This window comes from Entelurus aequoreus, linkage group LG15, assembly GCF_033978785.1.
Source record: "Entelurus aequoreus isolate RoL-2023_Sb linkage group LG15, RoL_Eaeq_v1.1, whole genome shotgun sequence".
NCBI classification, from domain to species: Eukaryota; Metazoa; Chordata; class Actinopteri; order Syngnathiformes; family Syngnathidae; genus Entelurus; species Entelurus aequoreus.
The window spans coordinates 17,318,608-17,340,194 of NC_084745.1; the positions used below are offsets into that span (position 1 = coordinate 17,318,608).

Genomic DNA, 21,587 nt, shown 5'->3' on the forward strand with positions numbered 1-21,587 from the left:
AGATTCAATAACTTCACTGTGTTTTGGTAAATGTATGAAACTAAAACAATAAAAAAATAATGCCATTGTAAGGTAATAATACTAACACAGACACTTGTAAACTTGTTCGCATATTCGCTAATGCTAAAAACGCTAGCTGGATTACATTACGATAGCACGTAAAAATATGCATACAAACACTCTTACAGATATCACACATGGTTTAGTAAGTGTGAATTGTTCTCGTTATATATTGTAAAACTTACCAACATTGCTTGGAGTGGTGAATGAAGAATCCTTTTGAGCAGAAACGCTATGGACGGTTGTACTTCCGTTTCAAAGGATGAAGCAGGAAATGCATTTTCAACACGCAACGCCTGCATTGAGCGAATTCATCCAAAAGATGGTGCCATGGCACAAACAGTAACACACCTTTTCAGTGTCTGTCGGTGTTAAATGAAAACCAAGAATCCCAGTAAGGGTAAAAAAACAAATAGAGGAATCGAAAAATAGCAGCTGGGATTGAGGGTAGAAATATTTTCCATTTTTAGGATGCTTTGGAAGGCATTTCTTACATAGAAATTCTGTAAAAATGCTAGAAAACTTACCGATGGTTTTTATCCATCAAATGCTATAAAACTGAAAACCACACCTTTTTTTCATGACTTTTACCACAAAATTACTACCTGTTTTTCTGGTGGTTTGATGCAATGTTTTTTCTCTTTCCATTTTATTAGATCACCATATTGGAAGATTAGAGTTTGGCCCGTTTATTGCGTTATTGTAACACACCGCACACTAACGATCAACACTGCTCAATGCCAGATTTGTTTTATTTTTAGGTGTAGAGTCTGTAACAGATTAAAAAAAAGTCTTTGAAGATTTCAAAAATATTTTTTTACCAGCCTTTAGTTAAGAGATATATGAGCATATATGAGGTGGAGAAAATCCTCAGTGCTGAGCTCTGTAGAACTTGCACCTGGTTCGCTGACAACAAGCTATCCATACACTTGGGTAAAACGGAATCCATCCTGTTTGGGTCCCACATCAACCTTAAGAAAGTCAATGAATTCACTATAAAAGTGGGTGACATTGTTATCACCAGGAAAAATGAGGTCACCTACCTAGGTTCCATTCTAAAGGCTAACCTTTCCTGTGATAAAATGGCAACCAAGGTAATCAGAAAGGTTAACCATCGAACGAGATTTCTCTACAGAATCTCCTCTCTGGTCAACAAAAGCACCATGAGGATTCTGGCGGGAACTCTCGTTCAACCCTTTTTTGATTACGCATGCACCTCCTGGTACCCTAGCACCTCCAAAACCCTCAAATCTAAACTCCAAACATCTCAGAACAAGCTAGTCAGGTTACTTCTAGACCTCCACCCCAGATCCCACCTCACTCCTACCCACTTCTCTAAAGTGGGCTGGCTCAAGGTGGAGGACAGAGTTAAACAACTTGCACTGAGCCTAGTCTATAAAATCCACTACACCTCCCTGATACCTAAGTACATGTCAAACTACTTCCTTAACATAAATGACCGCCATAACCACAACACCAGGGGGAGCTCCACTAACCACGTTAAACCCAGATTCCGAACTAACAAAGGTCTTTACTCATTCTCTTTCTATGCCACATCAATGTGGAATGCGCTCCAAACAGGTATAAAAGAAAGGGCATCTCTATCCTCCTTCAAAACCGCAATAAAAGTTCACCTCCAGGCAGCTACAACCCTAAACTAACACCCTCCCCGGATTGCTAATAATCAAATGTAAACAATCAAATGCAGATACTTTTTCTTATGCCTTCTGATCTCTCTCTCTCTCTCTCTCTCTCTCTCTCTCTCTCTCTCTCTCTCTCTCTCTCTCTCTATGTCCACTACTTGCTGTCCATATCCTACCCCCCCCCTCCACACCCCTGATTGTAAATAATGTAAATAATTCACTCTCTCCCTCTCTCTCTCTCTATGTCCACTACTTGCTGCCCATATCCTACCCCCCCCACACCCTTGATTGTAAATAATGTAAATAATTCAATGTGATTATCTTGTGTGATGACTGTATTATGATGATAGTATATATGATAGTATATATCTGTATCATGAATCAATTTAAGTGGACCCCGACTTAAACAAGTTGAAAAACGTATTCGGGTGTTACCATTTGTTGTTGTTGTTAGCGGGGCTAACGAAAAAGCTAAATGCTAATCCACAAAGAAGCGCTAATAAGGAGTCTGTTAAGCTAAAACTAGCCAGCGCCAGGCTGGATAATCCCTGCACACATAGCAATTCTCTTAGAATAATATACAACTCACATAATGTTTTTTCTGCGTCAGAGATGGACATGCATTTTACTGAGGTGGCAAACAATCTAAAAATTCCTGTCATATCAATTCCTAGATATGGTCAAAATTATTCAAAGTGCACTACGCATAATAAACGTAACATTATTAATATTGCTACTACGGATACTTTCAACAAAAACTCCTCAAAACAGCCCACCACCTATAGTATGGGCTTTTTAAACATAAGGTCATTGTCTTCCAAAACGTTATTAGTTAATGAAGTCATTAGAGACAACAATCTTGATGTCGTTGGTCTAGCCGAGACCTGGCTCAAATCAGACAAATTTTTTGCGCTGGGTGAGGCGTCTCCTCCTGGCTATACGGGAACGCATATTGCCCGTCCCATTAAAAGGGGTGTTGCACTAATATACAACAAAAACTTTAGCCTTACCTCGGACCTAAATAATAAATATAACTCGTTTGAGGTGCTTACTGTGAGGTTTGTCACACCGCTGCCTCTGCACCTGGCTGTCATCTACCGCCCCCCAGGGCCCTATTCGGACTTTATCAATGAATTTTCAGAGTTTGTTGCTGATCTAGTGACGCACGCCGACAATATAATCATAATGGGAGACTTTAACATCCATATAAATACCCCATCGGACCCTCCATGCGTGGCGCTCCAGACTATAATTGATAGCTGTGGTCTTACACAAATAATAAATGAACCCACGCATCGCAACGGTAATACGATAGATCTAGTGCTCGTCAGGGGTGTCACCACCTCCAAAGTTACGATACTCCCGTACACTAAAGTAATGTCCGATCATTACCTTATAAAATTTGAAGTTCTGACTCATTGTCAACAAACTAATAATAATAATAATAACTACTATAGCAGCCGCAACATTAATGCTGCCACAACGACGACTCTTACTGACCTACTGCCTTCGGTAATGGCACCATTCCCAAATTATGTGGGCTCTATTGATAACCTCACTAACAACTTTAACGACGCCCTGCGCGACACCATTGATAGTGTAGCACCGCTAAAGCTAAAAAGGGCCCCTAAAAGGCGTACTCCATGGTTTACAGAAGAAACTAAAGCCCAGAAATTATCATGTAGAAAGCTGGAACGCAAATGGCGTGCGACTAAACTTGAGGTTTTCCATCAAGCATGGAGTGATAGTTTAATAACTTATAAACGCATGCTTACCTCAGCTAAAGCTAAATATTACTCAAATCTCATCCACCTCAACAAAAATGATCCTAAATTTTTGTTTAGTACAGTAGCATCGCTAACCCAACAAGGGACTCCTCCCAGTAGCTCCACCCACTCAGCAGATGACTTTATGAATTTCTTTAATAAGAAAATTGAAGTCATTAGAAAAGAGATTAAAGACAATGCATCTCAGCTACAACTGGGTTCTATTAACACAGATACGACTGTATATACGACGGACATTGCCCTCCAAAATAGTTTCTCCCTCTTTGATGAAATAACATTGGAGGAATTGTTAAAATGTGTAAATGGGACAAAACAAACAACATGTTTACTTGACCCAATTCCTGGGAGACTTATCAAGGAGCTTTTTGTTTTATTAGGTCCATCAGTGTTAAATATTATAAACTTATCACTTTCCACTGGTACTGTTCCCCTAGCATTCCAAAAAGCGGTTATTCATCCTCTACTCAAAAGACCTAACCTCGATCCTTGATTGATTTAGTGGTCAATTGTACGGAATATGTACTTCACTATGCAACCTACTAACAAAAGTCTCAATCAATCAATCAATCAATCAATCAATCAGCATATCAACATTGATTGCGTTAGCTTTACTAGCCTCACTCCTTTCACTGCAACCATCTGTGTTGCAGCTTTATTACAATAATTACAAAGTACTTGGGTCTGTTTCAAATTAAAACCAACTTGAGTTGACTTTAATTGCAACGGCAACCTGTTTCGACGGTTAAGTAATATGGTACATTACCTCTATCAAATTATACATAATCAAAGTCAATAGAACCTGTATGACCGGGTGTTGAAATACACAGCTGAGTGGTCATGTTTGTTTTCCCTTCAAGGCGTACAACACCACCCAAGCGCTGAAGTCGTTTTACAAAATTCTCTCCACAAACACAGATGGAAAAACAGAGTTTTTGTCCACATTTGAAGGTATCAATAAACCTCTTCCTTCTGTCCTTTCCAGCCCAGAAACTTCTTTTTAATCTTTTTTTTTTTTTTTTAACTGTTTAGCGACTGATTTCCCAATTTACGGAACCCAGTGGCACCCGGAGAAGAACGCATTCGAGTGGAGGAAGCCTCACTTTGCACACGGCCCCTCCGCCGTCCAGGTCACCTTCTTCATGGCCGAGTTCTTTGTGGGCGAAGGTAGGACAGAAGCTGTTTTGCTAATATATCTATTTCATGCGTTTACTTAAAAAAACTCAAAAACAAAAACTCATTTTTTTACTTGCAGCCAGGAAGAGTTTTCACAGCTTTGTGTCAGCGGATGAGGAGGACCAAGCCCTCATTTACAACTTTAGTCCGGTTAAATCTAGTAAGAGCAGTGTCTTCGAGCAAGTATATTACTTCTAAGCTAAACGAAAACAACAACTTTTACCATAGGGCAACGAATATATAATACTTATGTCATTGATTTAAAAAAAACTACTTAATTTTGACTTTTTTAGGTGAAATGTAGCATTAATTTTAAGCAAAAGTTACACATACCAGCGTTTCCCACATGACCGTTATCTACCTTTCTTATCGTTGTGTTTTTTTTATGCCACAATCCTGTTAAAACCTGTTCTTCTATAAAGGCGGGGGACAACAGGGCACAGCAGGACCCGCTGCTCGTTGAGAAGAACGATGCATGCTTTCATGTTAGTCTCTAAAAGTGTCAAATAGGGATGGGCCTAAATCAGGTGTGCCCATTAGGTTGATGGCGAAGGGTGTGTCAGTCGATAGCCTGCCACGCATTAAAAAATAGATCTAAAAATTAGCGATCATCAATCTTCACTATGACCTTACTTTTGCCACTTGATTGACATTCGTGGCACCCAAGAATTTCGTGAGATGACGCTGGCTGCTGCGAACTCAATATTAATTTAAAAACAACCATCAGGAAGGCGGGAAACACTTTTCATTTTAACAGACTTTCGCAATGAACCTGCCGTCAAAAGCCTAAAGACTAACCGCAGTCTGAGCTGTTCCTTGTCATTTAGTCCTCTTGTAAGACACTAAAGTACCAGACCAAGACCATAGGACGCACCGGATTATAAGGTGCACTGCCGATGAGCGGGTCAAGTCAGGTCTATTTTCATACAAAAGACACACCGGATTATAAGGCGCATTAAAGGAGTCATATTATTATTTATTTTTCTAAATGTAAAACACTTTCTTGTGGTCTACATAACATGTAATGGTGGTTCTTTGGTCAAAATGTTGCATAAATTATGTTTTACAGACCATCTTCATGTCCCTTTCTGACTGTTGCTTCAGGATGCGCCGTTTTGTGGGCGGTCTTATTTACGTGGCTCACCATCGACAGCGTCTTCTCCCCGTCATCTTTGTTGTAGCGGTGTAGCGTGCAAGGACAGGGGTGGAAGAAGTGTCAAAAGATGGAGCTAACTGTTTTAATGACATTCAGACTTGACTTAAATCAACAACGGAGCAACATCTCCTCATCCGTGGCTCACTAGTGCAACAACAACACCGGAAATGTGTCCTGTAAAAGCCGTCCAACCGGAACTCTCTAATAACTAAAGATTTTAAACAAGAAGATAGAGAAAAGGAAGAAGCTTATCGACTACGGTGTCTCGCGGACTACAAAGACGAACGCGCGCAAATTTTCAGGACATATGCAGATCCCAAATACAGATCAACAGGTACCAGAAGGTAAGAAAAGTTGCTTTTGCATAATATTGCAACAAAACGCCAGATAATGTCTTACCTTATACACACACCATAATAATACTTGTATGTTGACGCACCGTACAATCCATCAAGCGGTGCAGCTTCATAGCTTACCAAAGTCGTACTAAAACCTTTTGATAGATTTTGTTGGTGTTGAGTCTTATTGCAGTCTACACGTATCTCTTATGTGTGACTGCCATCTACTGGTGACACTTATCATCTCACCATGTACCAAATAAAATAGCTTCAAGGTCAGTAAGCGCGAGCAAAATTATTCCGCACATTAGGCGCACCGGGTTATAAGGCGCACTGTCGAGTTTTGAGAAAATGAAAGGATTTTAAGTGCGCCTTATAGTCCGGAAAATACGATAACTTAGAAGCACTGTAGTAGCCATGCTGGCAGGCGAGGATGCTAAGTTGCGTTAAGGATGGGTTCGTTGCCGCTTGTCGACAAATTTGCGTGACACATCTAGAATGTGACAACATGCATTATCACGATAGATAAAACCTGTATTGTCGGACGAGTTCATATCATATACATTGTAGATAGTCTATATCAGGGGTGTCCAAAATGCGGCCCGGGGGCCATTAGCGGCCCGCAGCTGATTGTTAACCGGCCCGCCACACATTCTGGAAATGCTATTGCAAAAATTTAAAAAACATTAAAAAAAGTGGAATGAGGTGAAATCTAACTAGAAAACGTTGCAATGTTGACACAAAGCTGCCATGTAGGCTGCTCTTTTTTTCTTTTGTCTATCTTTATTTTTCTTTTTTTTGCCATTGCTCAAAAAAAAAAAAAAAAAATCAAATGTTATAATGAATTATTGACCTATTCAAGGCTCCAATTATTTCAAATATTTCACTTTAAAATGTTTTATGTGGAAAATATTGTGTGGTTGCCATACAAAAACATCGTTTTCTTTGACTAAAGAGCATAAAACAAACAAAATAATAGTTCAAACGTAAAATCAACAGATATATCTGAAGTTGATCTTGTAACTTAAGTGTTGAAAGTAAAAAAAAAAATAATAAAAATGTATCACTTTGTATGAGTGGGGCACCTTTTGGATCCCAAATATATTTAATGGGATTATTTATCTTTTCACTGTGATTACTCAAAAATAATAATGAATTAAAATCAATGGTGTCCTGCATTATTGATCTTTTTAAGGCTGTTATTACTTCACATCAAACTTTGCTTTCTGAATGTTTTGGGCGGTGGGGGGAAATACTGCATATTTCAGTTTTATTTAAAAAAAAAAAAAAAAGTTTTCTTTGACAGAAAAGGCATAAAACCTTTTTTTTTTTTTTTTTTTTTACTTTATATCAACCTGAAGTTGATATACTGAAGAGATTTACTATAAGCGTTAAATAAATACAAATAATAATAATTTGACTTGTTTTTAACATTTTAATGACTTAGACCCTTTATGGTCCCCGGAAGACCTAAAGCAGGGGTCGGCAACCTTTACCACTCAAAGAGCCATTTTGGAAAGTTTCACAAATTAAAGAAAACAATGGGAGCCGCAAAAATAATTTTTAAAATTTAAAATGAAAAACACCGCATACAAAGCTTAAATTGCTTTGCGCTATGTTAACCAGGGGTCTCTGACACACACACCGGCACGCACTTTAATATGGAAATTTGATGTTAGTGCGGCCCGCGACTTTTACTTGAATGACGCTTGATAGCGTCTTTCTTGTCAACCCTCTCAATTTTCCGGGAGACTCCCGAATTTCAGGACGTGCTGGCACTGCTTTTAGCTCCCTCTACAGCCTGCCCAAACAGCGTACCTGCTTGACCACATGTAGAATGCAGCTTTTGCTTGCCCACGTAAGTGACAGCAAGGCATACTTGTTCAACAGCCACACAGCTTACACTGACGGTAGTCGTACAAAAACAACTTTAACACTGTTACGTTACAAATATGCGCCACACTTTGAACCCACACCAAAAAAGAATGACAAACACATTTCTGGAGAACATCTGCACTGTAACACAACATAAACACAACACAACAAATACCCAGAATCCCATGCAGCACTAACTCTTCCGCTCAACCGACGCACAGAGGGGGGGGGGTTGATGTGTGGGGGGGTTTGGTGGTAGCGGGGGTGTATAATGTAGACCGGAAGAGTTAGGGCTGCATGGGATTCTGGGTATTTGTTGTGTTGTGTTACGGTGCGGATGTTCTCCAGAAATGTTTTTGTCATTCTTTTTTGGTGTGGGTTCACAGTGTGGCGCATATTTGTAACGTAACAGTGTTAAAGTTGTTTTTGTACAACTACCGTCAGTGTAAGCTGTGTGGCTGTTGAACAAGTATGCTTTGCTGTCTCCTACGTGTGCAAGTAAAAGCAACATAACGTGGGTGAGCTGTCATGCCGTTTGTAAATGTTATAGAGGACAATTAATGCAGTGCCATTAGGGCACGCCCTTGATTAAGTCATTAGAGTGAAAATAGGATAATATTTGCCCTGGGAGATTTCTAGGAGAGACGGTCTCCTGGGAAAATCGGGGGGGTCGTTAAGTATACTGGGAAAACCGGGAGGGTCGGCAAGTATGCAGCTGAGCCGCATCAGAGTGGTCAAAGAGCCGCGGGTTGCCGACCCCTGACCTAAAGGTAAAAACATTTTTTTAAAAATCCATATATTTTGTTATGGTTTGAAAATGAAAAATATCAAAATGACCCCCGCATGCTTTAATTTTTCCGTGTGCGGCCCTCAATGGAAAAAGTTTGGACACCCCTGGTCTATATTGAGCAACCCTTGTGCCCAAAAAGATCAGAAAAGGTTGCAAGATTTGTCGCTAGTCTTTTTTTCTTAAAAAGATAACCTAGAGAAGTCTAAATACTTTCTAAATACAGTGACAAAGTCGTTAAGTTGGCAACACTATTCCCTGCTCTGGTGTTACAATGCCATCTACTGTACATAGTTGTAATGACAAGCTACAGCCCCCGGACGATGTGTTTATGCAAGGTGGGGCCAAATCGAGTTGTACACATTTATTTGTGGCAGTGTGCCACAAATAATTGAATGTATGAGAAACACTGCATGCATACATTATTACATCATGAATATGAAAAACATACATTGCAGTACTGTAAATGTTTCATTATAATGTGATGAATGATGGGGATTTTAGTCAAATTAAACAGAGTCGAAAACACAATTAAGAGTCAGTCTTTATTATTTTGTCTTAACATTTACTTCCATGCCACCGTCTAGTTTCTCGTTTTCTCCTTAGGAACAAATGTCATCACTGTCCCTTCAACAAAAAAAATGAAACAAAATTGCTGTCGCTCATGACCTTTTATCGTTTATTATATACGACCCCGAAAAAGCAGTAGAAAATGGATGAATGGATATTCAACTTTAATCTGGCAGATTTATAGTTGTATGTAACGTCAGAAAAGCAGTTGAAATGCACAAAGAATTGAATAAAAGCATTTTTTCTTTACACTTCAATTGCAGTACAAGGAGAAATGTAATTGATGCTACCCATTAAGAAAACATTCAAGATGTCAAACTGATGATGCATTTAACGTATAGACATGCAGTAAAATATTTGCAAAAGGAGTTTAAAAAAAAAAAAAAAAAAGTTAAATGACACTTGTGCGTCAACAATTGCTAATTTTGTATGACAAAGGCAATTATTCCTCAACACCAATGACCAATGGCAGTAATTCAGGATTAGCTTGTATTAATATTCTAAGCAGTGGTGTATTTGCTGCAAATGTAAATGTTGCTGTTTTTCAATCAACCAACCATGCAGATTCTGTACATTATAGCATTGTGCTAAGTAATGTCGTATAACCAAATGGCCTGTAGGTCATTAATAGTGTAGGTTTATAAAATATCTTGTACAACATTCAAATAAAGTTTTAAAATAATGTTTCTTGGAATATTATACAGCACAAACAATAGTTACTACATTTTAAAAGTCGTCTGGTTATACAGTCGCTGCTAATGTGCTCGCTCGTCTCCAGGTTAGCATTAGCTTAATTTGAAGAAAGTGAAACTTGTTTCTCGCCGCGTTCATCCTCAGGTAAGTCAATTTACCTTCAACTGTACACACTTCTAGAACATGTTACATGTTTATGCAGCAATTTCTACATGTTCATTAGGGCTATGGATCTTTGGGTGTCCCACGATTCGATTCAATACGATATCGATTCTTGGGGTCACGATTCGATTCAAAATAGATTTTTTTTTCAATTCAAAAACTATTTTTTTCCCGATTCAAAAGGATTCTCTATTCATTCAATACATAGGATTTCAGCAGGATCTACCCCAGTCTGCTGACATGCAAGCAGAGTAGTAGATTTTTGTAAAAAGCTTTTATAATTGTAAAGGACAATGTTTTATCAACTGATTGCAATAATGTAAATTTTTTTAACTATTAAATAAACCAAAAATATGACTTATTTTATCTTTGTAAAAATATTGGACACAGTGTGTTGTCAAGCTTATGAGATGCGATGCAAGTGTAAGCCACTGTGACACTATTGTTCATTTATTTTTATTTTTGTAAATGTTTAATGATAATGTCAATGAGGGATTTTTAATCCCTGCTATGTTAAAATTGTAACTATTTTTGATACTGTTGTTGATAATATCCATTTTTCTTTCACTACTTTTGGTTTGTTCTGTGTCGTGTTTGTGTCTCCTCTCAATTGCTCTGTTTATTGCAGTTCTGAGTGTTGCTGGGTCAGGTTTGGTTTTGGAATTGGATTGCATTATTATGGTATTGCTGTGTATTGTTTTGTTGGATTGATTAATTTAAAAAAATTAATTTAAATTAAAAAAAATAAATAAATAAATTAAAAAATTTTTTTTTTTAAAAATGAGTCGATTCTGAATCGCACAACGTGAGAATCGCGATTCGAATTCGAATCGATTTTTTCCCACACCCCCTAATGTTCATGTTAGCTTTAGAAGAGCTCACAGGTCAAGCTAACATGGTAGCTAGGCTAACCAGTTTTTGTTTTTTTGGATTGTTTACATTTTGGGGGGACAAAGTAAGGCAGTCAGGTGAAACAAGTAAAGGAATTTTTATCCAGTTATAGATGACTACATGGTGGAAATGTAAAAAAAAATTTAAAAAAATGCTTGAATAGCTGCGTGGATGCTAGTGTGCTACTTTACATACACTGAGAACAATCGACAAAAAGCACGGTCCAACATGGAAACTTCATCACAACGTTAGAAAACAGCAACGCTTCCTGGACCCGCAGAGTTCCAGACACCGTTTGATGAATGCTACCAACAGATTTTTTTCATTATACAAGTTTTTAAAAGTGTTCTTTCCCTTACACAGCGCAAGTCCTGCTGTTTCCACCACTGCTCAGGGGCTCGTCCATCATGTCGCACATTAACGGATCAGTATATTCCAAAGTGTCACTCTCACTCCGTGGAGATTTTTCGGATTGGAGGTCCAAAGACAGACGATGATGAAGAAGAATAGAACCAAGGTGAGCGATGGGAGGAGATCCTCGGCTGCTCCAGAGGCAGTCTTAAGTCCAGCATGCTGTAGTTGCATAATATTGAGGACACCATTCTTGTGCTTGGACATGTTGACTAATCTGGCCGAGGCGTGTATTTTAGAGGACGGGGGTGGTCAGTCGAGCTAACCTTCGTCTTCGTTCTCTTCATCTAGCTCCTCTTCAAAGAGTCTCTCTGGTAGCCTGAAGCACTCCTCGAAGAAGTTGACCAGCGACTGACTGAGGTGCTGCCGGGTGCCCTCGTTGTGGATGAAGTGGCCTTCGTCTGGGTAGATCTGACATGACGACAACAACCGGTAATTAGACGTTTAGAAAACAACAAGGAAACATACAGTACAAGCCAAAAGTTTGGACACACCTTCTCATTCAATGTGTTTTCTTTATTTTCATGACTATTTACATTGTAGATTGTCACTGAAGGCATCAAAACTATGAATGAACACATGTGGAGTTAGGTACTTAACAAAAAAGGTGAAATAACTGAAAACATGTTTTTTATTCTAGTTTCTTCAAAATAGCCACCCTTTGCTCTGATTACTTTTTCGCACACTCTTGGCATTCTCTCAATGAGCTTCAAGAGGTCACCTGTAAATGGTTTTCACTTCACAAGTGTGCTTGAAGCTCATCGAGAGAATGCCAAGAGTGTGGGAAAAAGTAATCAGAGCAAAGGGCGGCTATTTTGAAGAAACTAGAATATAAAACATATTTTCAGTTATTCATATCATAATTCCACATGTGTTCATAGTTTTGGTGCCTTCAGTGACAATCTACAATGTAAATAGTCATGAAAATAAAGAAAATGCATTGAATGAGGAGAAGGTGTGTCCAAACTTTTGGCCTGTACTGTATTTGTAATGTGCATGCCTGGCCACTTGATTTTTCTTTTTATAGAAGCAACCCGCACATGCTTGTTCTACCACTCTATTCATGCACAAGTTTATAATTTGACCTATATAAGTATCACAGATCAGTAAATATACAGTGGAACATCATTTTACGAAGTTATTTAGTACTTGAACAGGGTTCGTAAATAGAAACGTTTGTATATTGAAGTACATTTCTCAATAAGAAACAACGTTAACATGATTGAGTTCCAGCTTCGACAACAGTCCATATGTTAGTAAAAGTTTGTACACAATATACAGTACTGGAGGTGGGAATCTTTGGGCACCTCGCATTTCGATTAAAAATCGATTATTGATGGTTTTACATTTCTTTTCGTTCACTAAATAAGCGTTTATTACTTGCAACTTTTAAAAACAGTGCATTTGTAGTAACAAACAGTTAAATTAATGGAAATGTGTGCAAAACTGGAACATAAGTGCCTTATAATAAAGTTGCTGGTCGGATCTCTTGGTGAGGTGCCTCGCTGTGGTCAGACAAATTTTTGTTTCTCTGCATTACTTTACCGTATTTTTTTGACTATAAGTCGCAGTTTTTTTCATAGTTTGGCCGGGTGTGCGACTTATACTCAGGAGCGACTTATGTGTGAAATTATTAACACATTACCGTAAAATATCAAATAATATTATTTAGCTCATTCACGTAAGAGACTAGACTTATAAGATTTCATGGGATTTAGCAATTAGGAGTGACAGATTGTTTGGTAAACGTATAGCATGTTCTAAATGTTAGTTATTTGAATGACTCTTACCATAATATGTTACGTTAACATACCAGGCACGTTCTCAGTTGGTTATTTATGCGTCATATAACGTACACTTATTCAGCCTGTTGTTCACTATTCTTTATTTATTTTGAATTGCCTTTCAAATGTCTATTCTCGGTGTTGGCTTTTATCAAATAAATTTCCCCCAAAAATGCGACTTATATATGTTTTTTTCCTTTATTATGCATTTTCGGCCGGTGCGACTTATACTCCGGAGCGACTTATACTCCGAAAAATACGGTATTTATAATAAATAAATCGATTGACGTTTAATTGATTTTATAATTGCTCATATATGAATTGCAATGCATCTAACAATGGATTACTTCCCCCACCTCTATACAGTACTGTATATCAAACAAACATAATGGGTCAACGTTTTATTTATTACCAAAGTCAAAAAAACAACATCTAACTGAACTGTGTTTATTTGCAGCCGCCCTGCTTTGCTAAGTGAATAAGCACAGTGATCAATGGATGTGCTGCCTGGCACCAAATGGCTGGATGAAATGTTCATACACTGAGACAAGGTTAGTACAACAAAGCATATTTTTATTTGGCCTGCGTAAACTAGTAATTTACATATTGTCAATGTTTTTTTTAGTTCATTGTGTAGACATACTCTTTTTTTTTTCCACTCATTTGTTTCATTGTCACAAGCTGTGGAATTTGCATGCACGTTACCTCATCATCATCATGATGATGAGGTAACGTGCATGCAAATTCCACAGCTTGTGACAAGCTGTGGAATTTGCATGCACGTTACCTAATAATCTTCTTCTTTTTTTTCAAATATAATAGCCATAATCAACATTAAAATTATATTAATTCTCCAGCCCTATCAGCAGGTAAAGTTATCTTACTCACTCATAACATGATTGGTACACACAACAATCTTTCATCTTTATTTAAAGAAGACGTAATGAACATAATCAATCTAGAAAGTGTTTCCCCAGCTGCCAGAGACTGAAATAATGTTTAATCACTTACAACATGTTAAAATTAATACTAATTCATCTTCATTTGTCTTTGCTGGGACTTTAAAATGCTAAATCTAGAAGTAGAACCCAGAAAATGAGCAGGCTGATTGCCATATGCATACTATGAACTTGGGCGTGACATGATCAGACATATTTGCCAGTCAAAGTGTGATTGTGACAATCCACACTTTTCTTTATTAACAGGCTAAACTGATGTAAACACAGAAGTGCCGCTGCACCCTTCAGAATTCATGCTCGCTCGCGTTGCTGTCGGAGGAAGAACATTTGGCACGACATCGCCTTTTTAAGTGCTCGTGCATCGCAGCTGTGAAAAGCCATTTCTAATTTGCACAGTTTACTGAGCACAGTGTTCTTCTGGTTTTTTTTCTATGAACTTTCCCTCTCAAAAAAGGCTTTTTTTCTACAGAGGCCTTTTTATTTTTTTTCATGCACGCCCATGACTTGCAAGTTACGTAAATAGACGCGTTTAGGTCATCACCCCAGCGCTAGACATATAACATTGATATTGCTTGCAGCACAGCATCATCATCATATCTCCAAGTCTGTTTTTTGATGTTCATTCCTATCAAATATTTGTCAAAATGCGGTAATTGTGTTGCTGTTATTTACATGAATAATAGACGTCATTGATAGCGTAAATACGTTAATTTGCGTCTGAAGATCAAGGAAAGATGGCCGACATTGCAGGAAAAGATTCAACTTAAGAAAACGCACCTATCATAGTCACAGAAAAACCCGAACAACGCAGTGTTGTGTAAATGTGCAAATTAGAAATGTCTTTTCACAGCTAAGATGTGCTGTGAGCTGTACTACGTGTTTAGATCATTTTAGCCAGCGTACTAAATAAACAAAATGTGGTTGGTTATGATTAGGGATGTCCGATAATATCGGCCTGCCGATAAATGCGTTAAAATGTAATATCGGAAATTATCGGTATCGTTTTTTTATTATTGGTATCGTTTTTTTTTTGTTTTTTTTTTTTTAATTAAATCAACATAAAAAACACAAGATACACTTACAATTAATGCACCAACCCAAAAAACCTCCCTCCTCATTCACACAAAAGGGTTGTTTCTTTCTGTTATTAATATTCTGGTTCCTACATTATATATCAATATATATCAATACAGTCTGCAAGGGATACAGTCCGTAAGCACACATGATTGTGCGTGCTGCTGGTCCACTAATAGTACTAACCTTTAACAGTTAATGTTACTCATTTTCATTAATTACTAGTTTCTATGTAACTGTTTTTATATTGTTTTACTTTCTTTTCTATTCAAGAAAATGTTTTTTATTTATTTATCTTATTTCATTTTATAATTTTTTTTTAAAAGTACCTTATCTTCACCATACCTGGTTGTCCAAATTAGACATAATAATGTGTTAATTCCACGACTGTATATATCGGTTGATATCGGTATCGGTTGATATCGGTATCGGTAATTAAAGAGTTGGACAATATCGGAATATCGGATATCGGCAAAAAGCCATTATCGGACATCCCTAGTTATGATAATGCTTTGAAAATCAAAAATGTTTGATAATGTAACATTTCTACCCACAAACGATCTTCCATCCAGCCATCCGTTTACTACCGCTTGTCCCTTTTGGGGTCGCGCTGAGGCCTATTACAGCTGCATTCGGGCGCGGGGTACATCCTGGACAAATCGCCACCTCATGGCAGGGCCAACACAGACAGACAACATTCACACTCTAGGGACAATTTAGTGTTGCCAATCAACCAATATTATTCTGTATTTCGACGTGTTGTAATACTGGTTTCCCAAGTATTTCATATGGTGATCAGACAGCTCACTCTTTGGGTACTACTACTAGATTTCGCATTTTAGCAACGATTTTAAACGTCTCAATGAAGACCAATGAAAATAGATGACATTCAATCACAACATGTTATACATACACTACCGTTCAAAAGTTTGAGGTCACATTGAAATGTCCTTATTTTTGAAGGAAAAGCACTGTACTTTTCAATGAAGATAACTTTAAACTAGTCTTAACTTTAAAGAAATACACTCTATACTTTGCTAATGTGGTAAATGATTATTCTAGCTGCAAATGTCTGGTTTTTGGTGCAATATCTACATAGGTGTATAGAGGCCCATTTCCAGCAACTATCACTCCAGTGTTCTAATGGTACAATGTGTTTGCTCATTGGCTCAGAAGGCTAATTGATGATTAGAAAACCCTTGTGCAATCATGTTCACACATCTGAAAACAGTTTAGCTCTTTACAGAAGCTACAAAACTGACCTTCCTTTGAGCAGATTGAGTTTCTGGAGCATCACATTTGTGGGATCAATTAAACGCTCAAAATGGCCAGAAAATGAGAACTTTCATCTGAAACTCGACAGTCTATTCTTGTTCTTAGAAATAAAGGCTATTCCACTAAATTGTTTGGGTGACCACAAACTTTTGAACGGTAGTGTATATAGTACAGGCCAAATGTGTGGACACCTTCTCATTCAATGTGTTTTCTTTATTTTCATGACTATTGATTGTCACTGAAGGCATCAAAACTATGAATGAACACATGTGGAGTTATGTACGTAACAACAAAAGGTGAAATAACTGAAAACATGTTTTATATTCTAGTTTCTTTGAAATAGCCACCCTTTGCTCTGATTACTGCTTTGCACACTCTTGGCATTCTCTCGATGAGCTTTAAGCACACCTGTGAAGTGAAAACCATTTCAGGTGACTACTTCTTGAAGCTCATCGAGAGAATGCCAAGAGTGTGCAAAGCAGTAATCAGAGCAAAGGGTGGCTATTTTGAAGGAACTAGAATATAGAACATGTTTTCAGTTACTTCAACTTTTTTGGTAAGTACATCATTTCACATGTCTTCATTCATAGTTTTGATGCCTTCAGTGACAATCTACAATGTAAATAGTCATTAAAAATTAAGAAAACGCATTGAATGAGGAGATGGTGTGTCCAAACTTTTGGCCTGTACTGTATATGGGGGATGAACATTATTACATTATTTAGCCTGCCAGAAAATGTATCCACCCCCTCTCCTCGTACTATGATGTACTCGCATATTGTGGTTTATTATGTAGTCATTTCTGACCATGCATAACAAAGTATGTGAATTTGGACTACTTTAATTATTGCCAGCTAAAGTTATAGTCGATAAACATTACTTCAGCCTGGTCGCGCCCGTCTCCGCGGCGGGGATAACACTTTGTATTAGGGGAACACAGTTTGGTGTGACAAAAGTAAAACGGCGGTGTAAGTAATTTATTATTATTTTAATCCTCAACCAAATAACAAGTATTTAAAGTTTGTAGAAACAAAAAAATTGTTGGTGTATTTTGTGGGAATTAATTGATAAAAATGTGTTACACTAAAAACAGTTGGATACAAAAGGAATTTAAAAATCTACAGCCATATAAATATTGGGATTCACTATCATTATTTACAGTATATATTGGTTATTAAACATCGATATTACTCACGGTACAGTCACATACTAATTTTGAGATTGATGCAATATTTAATATGCCAGGCCTGTAGATGGCAATGTAATGCAGTGTACACTAAATGTTATATTGCTCTATCGCCTAGCTCTGCATTATTGACACTAGATATTAGGGCTGCAACTAACAACTAATTTGATAATCGATTAATCTGTCGATTATAACTTCGATTAATCGATTAATAATCGGATAAAAGAGACAAACTACATTTCTACCATTTCCAGTATTTTATTGAAAAAAAAACAGCATACTGGCACCATACTTATTTTGATTATTGTTTCTCAGCTGTTTGTAAATGTTACAGTTTATAAATAAAGGTTTATAAAAAAATATATATATGAAAAACATAAAAAGTAGCCTAGGCGCATGCGCATAGCATAGATCCAACGAATCGATGACTAATCGCCAGCTATTTTTATAATCGATTTTAATCTATTTAATCGATTAGTTGTTGCAGCCCTACTAGATATCAATATTGTTATCTCACATAACAAGTTTTACTTTTTAATACAATGCTTAGTTTAAAAAAAAAAATCCTAATTGGGCGAATGAACTGGGAAAGTAGATTTTTCTATTTTGAGTTATTGCAGTTATGTTATGTAGCAATTTATTTTTAATTAGTTATTTTACAATACATTGATTATTGCACAGTTTACTTGTTTCGTTATAGTTATGTAAATGGTAAAATATTGTGACATAATATTGCAAGTTATTCTGTGATTTAACAATTACAAAACCTTTACAATTTTGACCTTCAGACAAGCAACAAGGCACTTTTTGTTTATTGGGTTTCAGGTTTTTTTCGGGACATTTGGCGGGGGAATAAGTATCTCCATCATGCAGCCTATTTGTACTCTATTTGGGGCAGCAGAATATCTGGTCTGAAGAGAAAGACACGGCTTCGGTAAGGGCTGGTATTTTTTTGTAAATATACACTTGTGTCACTAACGATTATTGGCAATAATTCATGTATCCTATTGAGAAAAATCACATTGATGCTGGAGGTAGAGATAGATACTAAATACGGGTACTTTTTTGGCACAGACCGAATCCCGCCAGTTTTACATAAAATCCAAGCTGGCTCCTCACACTTTGACACGTGGCGAATACTCCAGCAGCACTGAGAGCGGACTTAGCCACATTACTTCTAGGTAATATTTCAATGCCATCAAAGCAATTTACTGAAAAAACGCTCCAACGTAAAAAAAAGTAAGGCTCCACTTTTCCAAAAATGTCCTATCTTGATGGTAATATACATTAACTTGCCTATTGACATGCTACTCATTAGCTTGAGCAATTTTACATGGCGATTCCAACAGCTCCGAATTTTTTAATGAAAACTTTACCTTCAAAATCAAACAGCTTGTGTGTAATAAATATACCTACAGGATTACTACTTTTTAGGGTGCAACAAAAGATTAGACAGCAAAGAATAAACTGACTAGGCAACACACCATCAACTATACATTACTGCCATCTATCGTCTTGGACTTGCAACTGTAGCAATAAAAAGAGATATTGTCAAGAACAATTCATATTTATTAACACACAAAAGTACCTGAAATTGGTACCTTATCGGTTCAAATGTGAACAGTACTAAAACTTCAAGTTGTTCCGCCTTGGCGGAGGTCTGTGCTCCGCTGGGTAGTATTCGAGCTACGAGCTGTGTTTTAATTGGATTAGAGGCTGTTCATGAAGAGAAGGTTTCCTAATCCCATTATGTTGGAAAGGAGTCATTGTGTGGGCTAATCCTTTTCCATCCTGCTGTCCCAGTAGGAGCGCTCCCAAAGCCACCGGGGGGACAATGAAAGGAAAGTGAAAGTAACACCACCACATACCTGTAAAGTGTAGTTGGCCTTTTCATGGATTAGCTGAGCAATCAGTTTTGCCGTATGCTGGAAATGGACTTTTTCTAAAGGGGGAGGACGACACAATGTATAAATAAATCAGCTAGCGTACATCACGCAGCAATACTCTCTCACGATCTTCTTACCGTCTGCTGTCGGATGGATGATGAGAAATTTCTTGTCGAGGAACTGAGCCGCCCGGTGCGCTAAATTGGCCATCTGAGGAGAAAAATACATGATCATGGAGGCCACAGCTTGCCTTTTTTGCAGCAAAGAATGATTCATATTCTTGCGGTATTTACCGTGTATGCCCTCGGGTCGGGCTTTGGCATTCCAAGATATCGCTCCGAAAAAGCTGATGCTGAAAGAAAAATAAGTCATGTTTGAATTAGCATGTTCTTTGACCAAAATATTTGTGAAAATATACATAAAACATCAAGGGACTTCAGATAAGCTCGTTTCCCTTCACATGAAAAAAGGGATGCTACACTTTTTAAAAAAAATTAAGGCAGTGGTGCACCACTTTTGGAATAATTTGGTTTTTGAGGCAACATTTTGCCCCAGTTTTGATACAGCGTTATTTCAGTGGTCGTACAGCCAAACATTGCGCAAAAAACAAGTCAGTTTGCTCTCGTAGTTTTCCTACTATTTAGTTTGGATGACTAACCTTTTCTAATTACCAGTAGCTAACTTGGTTTTACGCTGTCATGGGAATCTAGCAATTTAAAAACCCTTTTTTGGGCTGTTAAGTCTTGTTTTGAGTTTAGACTGTGTGTTATCATATTAACTATTTAATTTTTAGTACTGCTTCTTCTTAACTTAATTTGTTTTAGTTAGCTTAGCATTTTCTAAAAGTTTGCCCATAAAGTTGTTTGCAGCACATAACCCACCCCCAAACATATTTTTGTATGTGTGCTATAAAGTAAATAGTCATATCTAGAGGTGGGAATCTTTAGGCGACTGATGATTCGATTACGATTTAGGAGGTACGATTTGATTAAAAATCTATTATTGATGCATCATTAATTTATGTATATTGATGCAGTTTTTCATTTTTTTGTTTAACTAACTAAGCGTTTATCCCTCTTTCAATGTTTAAAAACAGTGCATCTGTAATAAGAAGCAGTTAAATTAATTTCCATTACATTTATTATGTTATTAAATGTGTGCAAAACTGGAACATAAGTGCCCTATGATAAAGGAGCTGGTCGGATCTCTCAGTGAGGTGGTCCCGCTGCAGTCAGCCAAATTATAGAAACGGTCTGCATTACATTGTTTATAATAAATAAATCGATTATTGATTATTAACGTTTACTAATCAATTTTATAATGTCCATGTCGGAATTGCGATGAATCCAAAAATCTATTATTTCCCCCACCTCTAGTCATATCTTTCTACCATAATAGCCAAGCTAGTTTCTTACCTTAACTCTTTATACTATGCTAATGTTCAAGGAATATTTTCCCTCCTTTTGGCAGACTGTCTTCGAATTTGGCCTTCATTCTTGTAAAACAATTAAAATGTGTGCTACAGTGAGCACACGTTAAGTTTCAAATTCAATTCAGCAAAAAGCCTTGGAAAACAGGCAGCCAATCAAGACATTGCTTTGAGCTATTGACTTGTGATGCGCAGATCGATACTGAAATATCGCTACCGTCAATACCAGATCTTTATGCTCTAAAAATCGATTCTCAAATCATAACATCGATACTTTAGTTCAAAGGCGTCCAAACGTTTTCCACCAAAGTCAAAGTATTTCATGTTTAGTTTTTACTAATTGATTCTTATCTCGTTTGCACTTTCTCTGTGTTATTATTATTATCATTATTATCGACTCCTCTCTGCCTCATTCTTTTTATTTTCCTATTTTAATGATGTTAGATCT

General features: G+C 37.3%; 2 protein-coding genes across 7 annotated transcripts in view; one reads left to right on the top strand and one right to left on the bottom strand.

Annotated features, from left to right (window-relative positions):
- LOC133629869 (gamma-glutamyl hydrolase-like) overlaps positions 1-21,587 on the top strand; it is a 51,189-nt gene that overhangs the window by 17,305 nt on the left and 12,297 nt on the right. Inside the window, exons 7-13 of one of the 3 annotated variants that reach the window (XM_062020917.1) lie at positions 4,348-4,438; positions 4,520-4,654; positions 4,743-4,823; positions 11,499-11,652; positions 11,838-11,978; positions 13,788-13,881; positions 18,650-18,758. In XM_062020917.1, the coding sequence (XP_061876901.1) occupies positions 4,348-4,438; positions 4,520-4,654; positions 4,743-4,823; positions 11,499-11,632 (441 nt within the window). In that variant the 3' untranslated portion in view covers positions 11,633-11,652; positions 11,838-11,978; positions 13,788-13,881; positions 18,650-18,758. Of the gene's footprint in view, positions 1-4,347; positions 4,439-4,519; positions 4,655-4,742; positions 5,737-11,498; positions 11,653-11,837; positions 11,979-13,787; positions 13,882-18,649; positions 18,759-21,587 lie in introns of those variants that run through there. The other 2 variants (XM_062020918.1, XM_062020919.1) reach the window with 2 other exon arrangements.
- dpp6a (dipeptidyl-peptidase 6a) overlaps positions 11,219-21,587 on the bottom strand; it is a 457,192-nt gene continuing 446,823 nt past the window's right edge. For all 4 annotated transcript variants that reach the window (XM_062020913.1, XM_062020912.1, XM_062020915.1 and 1 more), the window contains 4 exons: positions 20,004-20,062; positions 19,848-19,920; positions 19,693-19,766; positions 11,219-11,957 (listed from right to left, as the gene is read on the bottom strand). In XM_062020913.1, coding sequence (XP_061876897.1) covers positions 11,808-11,957; positions 19,693-19,766; positions 19,848-19,920; positions 20,004-20,062 — 356 coding nt within the window. In that variant the 3' untranslated portion in view covers positions 11,219-11,807. The remainder of the gene's footprint in view (positions 11,958-19,692; positions 19,767-19,847; positions 19,921-20,003; positions 20,063-21,587) is intronic.